Below are 14,997 nucleotides of genomic sequence, written 5' to 3'. Positions count from 1 at the left end.
CCAAACATTATTTGCCCACATTTGTCTACACTCCCTTACAATATACCAATTTTGTGAAAATAAGGCTGCCATCTGCTAGAAAATTGTCACAATGAATATATACATCTATGGTTTCTACGTGTGAAAGGTGTCCCTTAGACAGGACACCCTCATATAGTGCACAACCTATACAACTTTATGTGGTAATCTTGCCCTGCAGCTATTCTAGAAAGGGCAGAAGTTTTCCATCTCATTTAAAAGGAAAAGCTGTTCCTTCTGATTGGAAACAAGGTGGCTGTTAGGGTTTCCTGCTCTCTGATTGGAGACTTCATATTCTCTTTCCTGACCAGACTATTTCAAGCATAGGGTGCTAATCTGATCAGAGGCATTGGTGAAACAAGTTAAGGCTTTTTCTGTAATTAGTAGAAAGCTATTTTAGATAAAACTTGGACTGCCAAAGGAACATCAGAGCTTAGCTGTTGCTTCTCAGTCCTCACAAAAAAGAGAGAGCCTTGGAATAGTCCTACTGACACCTAGCTCCAAATTCAAGTGCTAGGTACAGGAGAAATTTGACACCAAGGTAATGAGTCAAGAGCTTTTCAATTAAAGTGAAACGCCTACCAGAAATAGATTAAATTCTGATTAATGTTAAGATTAGTGAAAAGGTTACTGAATGGTACTTAGTTATTTGTTTAAATTTGCTCTCTATATAGTATACTTAAATGCAACACTCTTTAGTGTTATTATGCTGGAATATTTTAATAAATGTGCATTTTAGATTTTTTAAGACCTGGGTAGAAAACTCATCATTCTCATTTTTATTAAAATTAACTATGTTCGTGACTGAAGACTAGTAATTCAAGACCACACAATCAATATGGGCCTCCTCCTAGTATATATGGTGCCTCCGTGTGAGTTAGAAAAATCTACAATCCTCTGGGAATATATGAGGCATCCTGCCTACTATTGCCTACTGGTAATGTACCTGAATTGCTAAGCCCGTTTTTTGAGAGGGGAATATAGTAAAACTTATCTACACATCTAAACATAGAAAGTGATGATAGCAAATATCATGGCATGTATATAAGTGATACTAAAATAAGCTACCACATGCATATTTCTCATTTTTAAATATGTGTTTAAAAATATAATTTCTCATTCAGCCTTTGTGATTTTCTTCTAAGGTAGTTCTGCCACCATATATTGAGTGGCAGGCCAGGCAATGTGCTAGGCCCTAAGGGCCTTGCTCTTGCAGCCTAATGGGATACAGAAGCTAACGATCTCAGTATGTGGCAAATGAGAAGCAAAGGTTTGCACAGGGTGCTATGGGAACCCTAGGGGAAGGGTGTCTAGCCCAGATGTGATACCAGTGAAGGCCTGCTGGATGAGACTGCTGATCTGAGTCAATGGCACATCACTGGCTTCATTTAAGAGACATAAAAGCTAAGCCACAGAAAGATTAAGCAATTTACCCCATATTGCACCACCATCTAAACTGGACTCGACCAAAGAGAAGTAACTCCAGATCTAAGAAAGAGTCCAAACTCTTCAACCTCTTGCTACAAGTTACCAAGGAGCAAATATTTTTGTGAGAAAATTGCATACCGATATGCCTCACAAACACATACATTAGCATATTAAAATGCAGGCACACCAAAATAACCTAGTGCTGCAGCCTTTTAGGACAGCTCATTAACACCTATACCATAATCCTGGCAACCTTTAGTTCTTCATTTTATGATTGTTGTGGCTTGGTATAGGAAGATGTATTGCATCAGCTCAAACTTCCTTGGATACCAACTTTAAGAGGCCTGAGTCATTCAAATCATTCCTCAAAGCCTTTAGACCACCAAAGGCAGCAAACAAAAGTACTGCTAATTAAATATGCAATTAGGGTTTATTATAACTAGCATATATTTGTTCTAGGTCTGATTCACCCGTGCTTTGAACTGGCTTTGTCTTGTTTTTATTCGTGCTTAATTGTACTGTTTTGTGTGCATTTAATTTTGTAAGATACTTCATATCTTTTCTGGATGCAGGCAGAGTGTAAATTCTAAGTAAATGATAAACAATGGATTAAAGTTATGTAGAATTGGCTCTTTTATGTGCTTCATGTACAGTTTATAGTACACTGAGGCACCTTATAAATTCAATGTGGATGGTACATTTATGCCTATTTTATAGGACTTGGAAAAAATTTGCTGTTTTAAATGATTACAGAGACTTACAGTTATATACTAGCTTTTACCACATATTTTTAGTTATATCTACAGTTTATTTGGTATGGTGTCCTTGGTCAGGAACACAATCCCCAGTAATAATAATCCCCTATAAGCAAAGACAGTGTGCATTATGACAACCCAATTTATGAGATAGTTGTAACACATTCCAGGTTAGCAGGAGGGAAGAAAGAAACTTGAAAGAATGGCCATGTTTCCAAGAAAGTATGTTATACTTTCTGGAATATTACAGGCCAAATTTTAAATCCCGACTTGTTTCTTTTTTTGTCCCATGTGCTCCTGCATCACCAGTCTCCTTGCTAAGGAGCTAGTAATAAACATGGAATGCAAGCTCACTCTCCTATTAGCCTAAAATGATCAATTGGGAAGCTAAGTTATTTACAAACCCATTTTAGCATAGAAGAGGACTAATAAAACACTGCATGTTTTATATTAAATGTCTGACTTTTTTTTATTATTTCATTGAGAAAAACATGAGATTCTACTACTAAAAAGGTTTTAAAATCACTGGACTAACTGATCCCCAAAGGCTCTCTCCAGGACATTCCATGGATCTGCAATATTGAAGACAAAAGGTTTCGCTGGATTTTCATCATGGTTTCTTACTTCCACTATAGAAAACACTGAAATTAAATAGGTAAAATGTCATAGAGAAAGCAGATGAGACTTTTGTAAAAGTGTAATGTGAATCAAAGAGGGACCAAAACAGTAGAAAAAGGACACTAGCTAATATATTTATTTTCTCCCATTTTAGCTTTTGTAGTTTAAATTGGAATTTGGCATACAAAGCAATTTAAATCTGGATAGTTTTTAATTACATGCCCCATCAGCCAACCCTCCACTTCAGCCACATTATACTAATCAGCAGCTCTTCAATGGTTGTACAACACTAATCAGGTTATATACAAAATTTTGTCAATTGCCTTTATTTGTTTATTTATTTATTTATTTTTCTGAGCCTGCTTGCTAGAGAATCTGTTGCCTTTAAAATTTCAAAAGGGCTTGCCTCGTCTACTTTATTTTTTACAGTATTTCAATCAGTACCCTATGATTCCCTGGTCCTGGCTCACCTGCCCAATTCAAGTACAACCTCACTTCTACTGATACTTTTCACGGTCACTGCTTGATTTAATACCAGTTTTCTCTCTAGATTTGAGGGGGATATATTGTTCCTACTTTCCTCAAACAACTTCTTCATTTTTTCCCCCTACACTTCTTACATCAAAGTGAATTTGCTATCAGGCAATCTCTCATATCTGCGCCTAATCCGTCTCTGAAAACTTGTTGGATGATGACTTTTGAATTGGAGGAATCTTTGTTCCATTATTTAGGTTGGAAAAGCAATAATGCATTCCCGCCACATCTGAAGTCCCAATATTTCTTAAAATATTATAAAACACTGTTAAATGCCCATGTAACAATCCTCCAAATGTGTATCATATAGAGCATTTAAAACACCAAGCACCGAATTATTGAATACTTAACAGGCTAGCAGATACTTTGTGCGTAGTTCACAATAATGCCCAGCTATACTGGATACAGAGTACCTCCAACACAAAAAGCAACCTTTCAAGCTGGTTAGAAATGACCTTGTGTTCCATCATTAGAAAAAAAGGCAGAGGAATTCAAAAAGTTCAGTGCCATTAAGGAATTGTGGAAAGGCAAAGAAAGGCTTTTTCAGGAATTTCTAGAAAGAGGACTCAGTGCAAAGCAATGTAAGAAAACCATGAAGAGAACCACTAATGGGTGCTTTGATTCCATGTGAAACCAAAGTGAAGCTCTCACACCAAACAAAACAAAACAAAACCTCAAAAACACATCACCAAGTTAAGTAAAGAATTAAAGCAGAGGAGACCATAACAATGTCAAAATTATCATTTTAATTAATCTTAACAGTCAAACAGAGTAAGTGGTTTGCACTAGAGGTGAGGTAGGGAATAAAAGGACAGCAATATCCAAATTCTGGGTAAAAGACAAGTTGTTTTACTCAAGCTCCGCAGGAGGGAAATTGTCACAGTAAGCATTAATTAAGGTTAGTGAGAAGGGTACCAACTTGTTAATTTTCTGAAATCAAGAATCTTGTTCTGCAGCTTCATTATACTGTCCTCTTTACTGTTTACATTTAGCTGTTTTAATAAAGCTACATATTTTTCTTTATACTGCAAGAGACATGCACAGTGATGTGAATAAACCATGAAATAATACATTAAAGATACATAATAAATGCAAGTGACACTTAACAAGGGAAAATTTAAAAATCAAGTTTATTATACAATGAAACGGAGAAACTACTCTTAGAGTTGTGGTTCAGAGGATAGCACCATGACACTGGAGCTGACATCAGGACAGTGAAGACTCAACTGACAGCCCAGAGTTAATGAAAACTTCCTGGGTTTCAAGTCTCTTTACTGACAGCCAAGGAGCTTAACAATTTTTACTCAGCAGGTACCTTTCATTTCCTGTGTCAAGCTGCAAAATCCCGGAAGAGAACAGGTAGAGACATTTGCTGCAGAAGAAGGCAAATGAATGAACAGCCAGGATTGAGTCCTGCAAGCTGTACTTTCATTCCCCCCTATTACTGGAGGCAGGGAAAAGACTCAGTCCTCAGACCCACTGCCTTTTGTTTCAGAAGAACACTGCAAAGATCTGGTTGTGTGGGTGGGTGGGGAGCGTTAAGCTTATCTCTCAGTATCCTACAGGTGCTTGAGGGAAACAAGAGGTAAGAATCCCTGTCCCTGGGGGCCAATATCTCTTTTACAGTCTCTTTAAAGCAAGAGGCTTAAACAGTAAATGCCTATAATGCTTTGGAAGATGAAAATCTGAAAATCTCTCTAAGTGCTACTGACCACGCTGAAGATTCTGATCTTATTCAATAATGCATTACACTTCCCTTTTAAATAACTGATGCAACCTTGGTTGGGTTGTATACAGCTTATTAACTCTCTCAATTTTCGACCACATTTGGTTAATGAAAGCTGGATGAATTGAATATTCTGTTTCCTTATAATTGTTGATAATGTCTTCACATATTCTTATTTCCCTTCCGGGTATGATATACCCAGTTTAGCATAATGCTGTAACTTCATGTTAAAGAGACAAAGTCATCAGTAATTTTTTTTTTTTGACATATAGTTAAAAGTGACTCAGAAATCTAGATTTTTCCTTTTGGGAATTTGACAACGGAAAGAAAAGGGTGGTTTTGTTGTGGATCTTCTTCTCCAAGGTGAAGTCACAAAAGCTACCTGGACAAATAAAATCTAAGTGTCCAAGGAAGTGCATTAAGTTGAGATAGTTGACTATTAATAGTGAATACCTTGGCAAAGCATCTGGTAAAACAAATAACCACCATCTGTATATTTGTTTTTGTAATTGAGTACCACTTACCAGTTTTGCTAAAAGAAAGTCTCATCCATGTGATTTTCTTCACTGTAGAATCCTCAGTGGTTAGCACAATGCTAAGCACATAGCACACACAGAGCAGGTATCAGTTTAGTTTTTAAAGAAATAAATGAATTTTAAAATTTGGAAAACATTAATTGAGTCTTACTCTCTATAAATATGACTTGCAAATTTTATGGATTTGTGAAAATCAAGCCAAAAGGACTTGATCACCCTGCAGGAACAGACTCAAAGCCAGCACATAATGAGACATAATGGAGGATGGTTCCTCTCCATTATTGAATTGGCTAAGGATCCTTCCCTCTTAGGTAGGGGTGTCTGTCTAATTGGTAGTTAATAGCAAGAATGTCACTGTTTTCGAGTTTATCATCAACTCTTAATTCTCTGTAGTATTAGATGGGAACAATGACTCAGCTAATTCCCAAATCATTTCTTTGGTTTTGAAAAGGGGTATGATTTTTCCCCAGCAGGTTTGCATCCTAATTCTTTTCCTTTTGGACAGTGTCTTTCTAGGGAGTGTCGCCTACCTGGATGATGGGGAAGGTAACCAGAAATAGGTTGGGGCAGAGGGAAGCCAACCTGGGATTAAAATGTATCATCCTTCAGCCTTAGTACTGAATTTAAGGTTCACTGGTGCCATTTGAGAGGGATAGTGCCTTTTCTTTGTACAACACCAGAGTCTGTGGAGCCAGTGGGAGAAGTAAGTCCTTTTTTTGTTTTGTTTAAAGAGGATTTTTTTCTCTCTTTGCTTTTTCTTTAAAAAAAAAATCTCAGGGAGGAAATTCAGTGGTGTTGGAGGGATTATGGCCAACTTGCCTTAGGTTAGGAAGATTTCTTTCCTTTTCCTTAAATGTTTTTTTTTTTTTCTTCTCTTGGATGTGGAGAGGAATAAAGTCCTTTGATTTTAGGAAAGTTGAAGGTATCTCCTTTTACAATGGAAGAATTTTTCTTTAAGCATCTTTAGGGGAAAGGATTCCTTGCTTTTAGTGGCGGTGGGGGAGGATCTCTCTTAAGGTTTGGAGGATTTCCATTAAAAAAAAATAGATTTTGTGGAGAGGACCTACAAGCGCAACTTGTTTTAATAAGGCCGAGGAGCCCTTCCTAGTAACATTTTTTTCTTTCCTTTTCTTTAAAAGAAACAATTTATTGGGAAACATTAGATTGGGGCATCTCTTCTGGAAAGAATTTCTTTTTCTTTCCTTGTTTTTCAATTATTTATTTTTTAAATTTATTTTTTAACAGTGAAGGCTGAAAGATAAATAAGGTCCCTGGGATAGGTTGAGATTGGGCAATCCCCCCTCCAACATTCTCCCCCTTGAAAAAGCTTAAGAAAGATTTTGTGGGGTTTTCTTCCCTATTGTGGAGGATGGAGCGGGTTGGTCGTCAGGAATAATGTATAATGTCTGCAGTAAGGTGTTGGTGCATTTTCCTGAATTGAATTTCTTCCTTTGATCCTTTAAAAAATAATCCCTTTGTTAATTTTCATCTTCCTCGATTTCCCACCCCTCCTTCTCTACCTCCTTCACTGTACCCTAACTAGCCCTTTTCCCCTTCCCTTCAGGTTTCTCCCCTCATCCTCCTTATTCCTCTCTCTCTCCTTTCCTCTCTCTCCCCTCTTTCTTTTTCAGTCTTTCCCTCTCTTCCCTTCTCTCCCCCTCTTTCCTTCTCCCTCTCCACCTCTCCCCTTTGTCCCTCTGTCTGGCTCACTCCCTTCCTCTCTCTCTCTCCCTCTTTTTCCCTCTCCCCTATCTCCGCCTCTCTCTACCCTCCTCTCCTCCCTTACTGTCCTGCTTTCCTCCTCCCTCCTTTCTCCCCCCCTTCTCCCTCTCTGTTTTTCTCTCTCCTCCTTTTCCCGTCTTCCTTCTCTCTCCCCTTCTCTTTCTTTCTTTTTTGTTTTCAGCAAAATATTCCAGGACTTTGGTGAGTTTGGGGGCATCTTCATTCCCTTAAGAAAAATATTTCTTTTTCAGAATATACTGTTCATGTTCTTCCCTCCTCCAACCCCCATAATTCTAAATGTATTTGCTTGTTTTGAGAAAAAAAAAGGGGCTTTTCTGAGGCTGAGAATACTTTTGTTTAAGAGAACTTTCTTGGCTTTGTGTCTCTCCTCTACCTATCTTTTTTATTTATTCTTCAATTACAAAAATTCTGTATTAAGAATAAAGCTTTTGGTAAATTATATAAATATGTTAAATGATCACATATACCCTGAAAATATATACATCTATTATGCATCAGTTAAAAGTTAATTAAAATAAATAAGTAAATAAATATAAAAAGAATAATGTTTTTGAGTGCATTTGAGTCAACTCCCATTAGACGGATTTTCTTTTTTCTTCTTATTAAAAAAAAAATCACATTTGTTTTTGTTGTTTTTTGACAGAAAAATGTATGGGTCTTTGTGACACTGAAGTACTTCCTCTCTTTAAGAGGATTTTGTTTTTGTTTCATTAGTAATATCCTCTTCACCAACACATATACCTTTCCATTCTTAATTTTATTTTAAATATTTTTAAAATTGTATTTTAAGAATAAAGTTTATAATCTTTAGTCATGGAGGAATGGTATTTCTTTTATTTCCCTCACCCTCAGGCTTTCTAGAAATTAAAAATTCAGGAGATTTGGTATAATCAGGGACTTATCCTTTAATATTTCTCTCTTTTTTTATTTACAACGTGTGTATCTGGAGGGGAGGATTCATAAATTTCATTAATTTTTCTAAGTTCGAGAATATCTGCCCTTAAAAATATTTCCTTTTTTTGTTTTCCTTAATTTTTTTTAATTGAAGTGGTGGCAAATTAAGGTTATTTTCCTTGGTAAGCTTGAGGATCCTTTAAGAGGATCTCCCTTCCTTTTAGTTCCTTTTTTAAATTTTGTGGGATTTTTTTGTTTGTTTGTTTTTGGGAGAATACTAGGTTTCTTATCTTGTGGTTAGAGGGATGATATCTTTCTTTTAATTATTTTAAAAAATTGAGATGTAATTTACATAGCATAAAATTCACCTTTTTAACATATACAATTCTGTGGGTTTTAGTGTATACACAAGGTTCTGCACCCATCACGACTCTCTGATTCCAGAACATTTTAATCACCCTCAAAAGAAGCCCTGTAGCTATCATCCCCTTTTCCACCTCCCGTATTGCTTTCCTTTTCATCTCTAAAGATTTGCCTGTTCTGCGTATTTTATGTAATTGGGAAAAATAATGTTAGGGAGTTTTGATGAGGTTGGTTTATTTTTGCCCCCTTAATTTTCTCAAGAGATTGAGCATGAGCCATGAAGTCAAATAAAGTTTATAAATTTCATGAATATTTTAAGATTAGAAATACTGTTTAACTTAAGATAATTTCTCTTTTTTCATTTTAAAATTTTTCTTTGGCTTTGATGAGGGTGAGAAGAACTTCCTTTTAGAAGCTTTTTCTTCTTTTTTCTTAAAATAATTTTCAGAGGAGAGATAAGTTTCATTATTTGGGGTCACTGTTCCTTTATTTTCCTTTTTAAAATTCATAAATTTGTTTTTATTATTTTGAGAATAAGATCTATTTGCTTTAGTGAGGGTGGTGCATCTCCCTTTAGAATGGCTGCTTGCTTGCTTTTTTTTAACCCTTAAAATTATTTTTTTCCACTGAAAGAATTACAGTGGGTGGGCTTTGGAAAGGTCAGGCACCCTATCCTTAGCAGGACTTCGATTTATTTCCTTTACAAAACACATACACACAAACAAAAAAGGTCTTTGTGAGTAATCAGTTCAGGGTCTCTGCCTCTTCTTGTTTCTTCTCGGGCTCCTCTTCTATGCTGGCCCCCTCTGGGAGCATCAGAAGTGGAGCAACAACCACTGCTTTGGAAAAAACTCAGAGCTCATGAAATGTCAGCTAAAAGAGTTCTTAGACAAATGAGGATCCTATGTATCACAACAGGCCATATGTTAGATTTAAAAAAAATCTATAATAGATAATTCCATCATTACATCCTATAAGCTGTCAAGTTTTATTTTTGCCCTCCCCCACCTGCTGTCTTGTTCAAGGAAGTAAAAGAGTTAATAATGCAGAGGAAAGCACTCTGCAAAGTGCCATAGGAGCAGAAGGGATTATATAATCCTTATTATAATGCCCCTGAATTGTTTCCTGGTTTCTATGGATTTTTTTTTTTTTTTTTGGCCTTTCCTTGGAGGCACTTTCCCTTTGGGCTGCAGATCTGCAGAAGCCCTAGTCAGAGATCTTAATAAGCATTTAATAAACGCATAAGAATTGTACTCTGAGAAACTAAAGACCACTGACCAATATTTCATTATCTTTTCTAAAACATCGTGTAGTGAGTGCTTAGGAGCTCTCAGAATATACCAAATAAATCAGATGGTATCATCAAAGCTTGGCAAGGAGGGGTGGGGGAAATTGAAGACAAAAGAAAGTAATTTCATTCTCACCTTCAACAGGTTAAACATTTGAATCTATAATCCCAAAGCTGTTTACAGTCACTGCAGATACTCTGTTCACTTAGGAAAAAAATTTATTATCCCCTGAAGCTAACAATATCATCATTAGTCTGCTGCTGCCAAGGCTACATGGGATAAGGACACTTTCCAAGCCATTAAAAAATTGTTAGTAATTTGCTTCTTAATTATAGTTCCAATATCCACCCTGAAAATGGAAAGATTGACTGTATTTCCTTAAGGGCTATATATTCCATGCTTTAAATAAGCATTTAGTTCTCACTCTGAAACCAATGAGAACAAATTTTTAATCATTCACAGCAGCAGCTTCTACATTGTTGGAAATGAATAGGTTTCAAGCTTCAGCAAGTGTTTATTAAGCAAAATCAGGGAGGGCTGCATTGTACTAGGCACTGAGAAAGGCCACCCCTATTTTTGAGAAGCTCAGAAATCACTAAGATAATAAAATATTCTGGTAGGAATCACCAGATACTCTGTAAATATATGCCTGCAATTTGGCAAGAAAGTGTACAAAAAATCAGTTTTGTGCATAAAATCTGTTCTGATATGGTTTAGGGATAATGGTTATTACTGTGCAATCATCAGGAGGGATAGACAGATCCCTTTTATCTCCCCCAAAAGTCATGAAAGTGTATTTCTCCCCAGATTTTCATCAATCACTTGTATGGTGTGATTTTAATTTCATAGGTGGTCAAAACCCGATGAATAAAAAAAAAAATGTTGTCTTTCTTCAAGCATAGTCGATGGGAGAAAAACAACATGGTCTACTTCATATAAGCCCCCCGCCCCTCACCCAAGAGAGTTATAGTGTTGCTAAAGAATCAATTCACACATCCTTACTTATACTTGCTGCCACCAGGTGGGAGACAATGGCACATTTCCTGGGAATCGAAACATTTTAGAAAGGAAATAAATAGACATGTTTGGTTCACAGACTGACTGTGTTATCCTGGTAGCTATTTGGAAAGAAAACATGAGCCGCCTTTTCTCAATCTCTACCCTCATGCTTGGCATAGAATTGCAGGTTCTGAAACTTTCCTGAAATCCCCAAAGAGAGCAGACTACAAGGCTGGAAGATGTTCGTTTTCTTGCTACAATACCAGTCAACAAAATTATCTGGGAGAGACTTGCAGTCACATTCAAACACTTGGTTTTGCTCATTTCATCCTTTGAATTATCAGGATAGTTTCGTGCTTGCTATGTGGGATTTCATTGCATGATGAGACCTATATTTTGTTTTGTTCCCTGAGATTTTGTGTACATATGTACTGTATGTGTGTGCGTGTTAGGAGTGTGTGCACATTTGTGCGTGTTGCATAGCTGTTTTCCCCCAAGCTTGCCTCAAGGAGGCAGTGTTTGAGAACAGCATCACCCCAGCTAAGATGACAACCTGTTTGCCTTGAATGTTAGCGGATGCTATTTGTCTGAGGAGGATGCAGGAGAGAATGATTCTGTCACTGAAGATCAGATATTGACGGTGTTGTAAAAGGGTTTGGCTCCTAACAATTTGAGCATGTACCTAGATTCTTTGCATCCTTCAAAATTCTCCAGAGCCACTGATTAATTAATCTGCATGGCTTTCTTAACGGATGTTCATGGTTCTTAACCCCATTCTACAGATAAGTGATTCATCAAATGTCTGGCTCTACTAAAGGCAAAGCCAAACCCCTGTGATCCTGGTCAGTGCTGCCAAATGTCTGTGGGTCAGCTAGCCAGCACGTCTGACTGGGCACTATGTAGAGGAAACTAATCTGATTCCCCTTACCTTAATCCTCCTCATCTGTCTGGCAATGACATTTTCCTGTCAAGGTGGTAGGATATGCTTTCACACAGGAGCAGGGAGATGCTTTTCACTGTGGGAAGGGTCCTGGTCTCCAGTCAGCCTTCCAGAGACCAAAGAGGAGATGCATTTGCTGGATATTACTTCCCCATGTGTCAGTTACACAGGCATGTTCCCCAAATTTCACTTGAGATGGCCACAGGTCAGGTGATTCCTACTTGCCTCTTTCCCACTAGCTTAATGCAAACTTCCAAAAAGACAAGAGCAATCACCCGGTGAAGGTGAGCTCCCAAATCTAGCCACCCCAACTTTTCCCTTCTTAAGATCACTGCAGGAAAGGGTATTTTCAGGAAGGGAAGGGATACACCTGCTGGCTAGAGCTAGAGTGTTGGATTTTAAAAAAATTGTCAGAGTGTCCCACCGTTCTGTTTTATTTATTTTTAACCTCTGCACTTTCTTTTCTCTGTGAAACTTTTCATTTTAGCCTTCTTTTTCAGTCGTTCGTCATTGCAGATATTTTGCAAACTCAAGCCTCCCTACTAAGAACTCAGAAAGCAAACAGCGCTTCCATTTCGTGATGCCAACCTCTGCCCCTCCCCTTCTGCATTCTACATTCTATAAGTGTGCGGTCCACAGGAGAAGGGTTCCTGAGCGGCCGTGTCCTTATGGTCTGCCAGGCAGCAGGATGGACCGGCACTGTTGGTGTGTTGTGTTATTCGTTTCTCTCTCTCTCTCTCTCTCTCTTTCTTTCTCTCTCTCTCTCTCTCTCTCTCTCTCTCGCTCTCGCTCTCGCTGTGTGTGTGTGTGTGTGTGTGTGTGTGTGTGAATGAGGGCGCGCGCGTGTGTTTTCCTGCAGGGGAAGCTAAATTGAGGTGTGTGTGTGCATTATCATGGTTTTCACAGTTTTGTGGAACGAAGTTTAGGAGAAAGGAAGAGTAGGGAGAATGCAGAGAAAGCAGGAAAGACAGGCATACTCCGGCTGAAGAGCAGACAGGATTTCAGGGTCCAAGGCAAACACGAAAACCTTTTCCTCCCTACTCCCCTTGGGCGACTGAGGGAGGATTCTCCACTCTTTTTTTTTCCCCCCGGTGAAGTGCAACTATTTAGAAGGCGTTGCGGTAGACTGATAGAGATGAAGGTTCCCCTTCACACGTTCGACAATCCCGACTCCTATTTTCGTGTCTCTAAACCAGGACTCATGTACCATTCCAACTGGCCCTGGTGCGGGATGCCAGTTGCCCTTTTGTGACGCTGCGCATCGTTGTATCACTGCATTTGCACCTACCTGCTGGGAAATCCTGCAAACAGATGGAATGGTGGCTTCGACACACGCATGCTCTCCCCCTCCTCCCGGCAAACTCTTCCCTTCCCCTGCAGTGCAGGTGGGCGCCGCCCAGCCCTCGTCCCCTTCAAGAGTACCAGCTCGCTGGAGCCGGCAGAGGCGCCCGGCACCTCCCTGGAGCGCTGTCAGTTGCGCCCAGTTGAGGCACCCCCTCCCCAGTGGCAGAGAAGGGGCCAAGCAGGCGGCGGCTCCGCAGCTTGGGCCTCTGCCGCAGTGACCGCGGCTAAGAGGTGTGTCCCACCGCCCCCACTCAATCCGTTCGCTGTGTGCTCCGGGCCAGCCCCAAACACTTCTCCTGGTCTCTTGCGCTTCCCGAGGGTGTCTTCCTCCTCTCTTTCAAGATATTGGCGCTCACCGCACTGTCACTTCTCCTCACTGGGAAAACTGCTCCGATTCCCACTCCCTGCTGTCACCCCCGATTTTTTAGCCCCAAACAGCCCACTCTGGATTCCCACAAGTCGCTTCCCGCCTCCCAACCGCTTCCCACTCCCCTGGGTTCCCCCATCCCTGCATCTTTCTCAGCATCTTGGCCAGCCAGTGGCAGACAAGCGGGATGCAAGGGGTACCCGGAGTCCCGCGGGCTCCATAGCTATCTGACTTCACCTTGCTTCTTTTCCCTGCTCCAGGGGGTCTTTTCCTTACCTTTATTCTGGACCACGACATTGGCGTTCTGGGCGATGGCAATGGCGTTGGAGAGGTCTTTAGACCCCTCTCTCGAGTGTCCACCGGACATGGCAATAGACCTGGTGCTGGACTCAGACGGGACTCTGGAGCCGCCTCAGGGCAGAACTCTGGGGCCAGCTCTGTCACAGGTTCTGGGGTCAGCTCTGGGGCTGGCTCTGGGGCAAGTTCTGGAGTCAGCTCTGGGGCCGGCTCTGGGGCAAGTTCTGGGGCCGGCTCTGGGGCAAGTTCTTGGGTCGGCTCTGGGGCAAGTTCTGGGATCGGCTCTGGAGCCGGGTCTGTGGCAGATTCTGGGGTCAGCTCTGGGACCCAGTCTGGGGCAGGTTCTGGGGTTGGCTCTGGGACCAACTCTGTGGCAGGTTCTGGGGCCGGCTCCGTGGCAGGTTCTGGGGCCAGCTCTGGGGCCGGCTCCGTGGCAGGTTCTGGGGCGGGTTCTGGGGCCGGCTCCGTGGCAGGTTCTGGGGCCGGCTCCGTGGCAGGTTCTGGGGCCGGTTCTGGGGCAGGCTCTGTGGCTGGTTCTGGGGCCGGTTCTGGGGCCGGCTCTGTGGCAGGTTCTGGGGCCGGTTCTGGGGCCGGTTCTGTGTACAGTTCTGTGGCTGGTTCTGAGGTCGCCTCCGGACAAGGTCCTGGAGCAAGCTCTGGACAGGGCTCTGGTACCGGTTCTGGCGAAGGCTCGGAGAGCGGCGGCGGAGCCGGTGGTGGTGGCGGCGGCGGCCAAGGCGGCGGAGGCTCTGGAGACTCAGCGGGCTGCTCTCCATCCTGAGGCGGGGCAGTGTCCTGGGAAGCTGCAGCTCCGCGGTCCATGGCTGCACACCGTCTCAGGTCTGGGCAGCTTGCGTCCCTGAGCCTGGAGGGCTAAAATACCGTCGGGCGCCCCGCCCACTCCAGTCCGGCAGCCCCTCGCAGGGTGCCAAACTTTCCCCCAGCCCACTCCATGGCTGGCTCCGCTCTGAGATCTAACTCGGGGCGCTCAGCGTCTCCTAGTGCGGGAACACGCCCCTCAGTGAGCGCACACCTCTTCGTAAGCAGCCACCGGTCCGATAGGCGGGAAGCGGAGGGGCTTGAGAAAGCGGACTGGGCAGAGCTCTTGATGACCTCCTAGCGACGCGCAGGAGAGGAGGGGAGAGA

General features: G+C 41.3%; 1 protein-coding gene across 1 annotated transcript in view; it reads right to left on the bottom strand.

Moving 5' to 3' along the window:
- Nucleotides 1–14,921, bottom strand: part of DGKK (diacylglycerol kinase kappa) — a 98,327-nt gene extending 83,406 nt beyond the window's left edge. The window contains exons 1-2 of the mRNA XM_037733375.1: nt 14,263–14,921; nt 13,831–14,061 (exon numbers count right to left, since the gene is read on the bottom strand). Coding sequence (XP_037589303.1) covers nt 13,831–14,061; nt 14,263–14,673 — 642 coding nt within the window. The 5' untranslated portion in view covers nt 14,674–14,921. The remainder of the gene's footprint in view (nt 1–13,830; nt 14,062–14,262) is intronic.
- Between the last annotated feature and the right edge of the window lie 76 nt (nt 14,922–14,997).

This window comes from Cebus imitator, unplaced genomic scaffold (assembly GCF_001604975.1).
Source record: "Cebus imitator isolate Cc_AM_T3 unplaced genomic scaffold, Cebus_imitator-1.0 Scaffold520, whole genome shotgun sequence".
Lineage (NCBI taxonomy): Eukaryota > Metazoa > Chordata > Mammalia > Primates > Cebidae > Cebus > Cebus imitator.
Note: the sequence above shows the minus strand (reverse complement) of the source record. Positions and strands in the feature narration are given on the sequence as shown.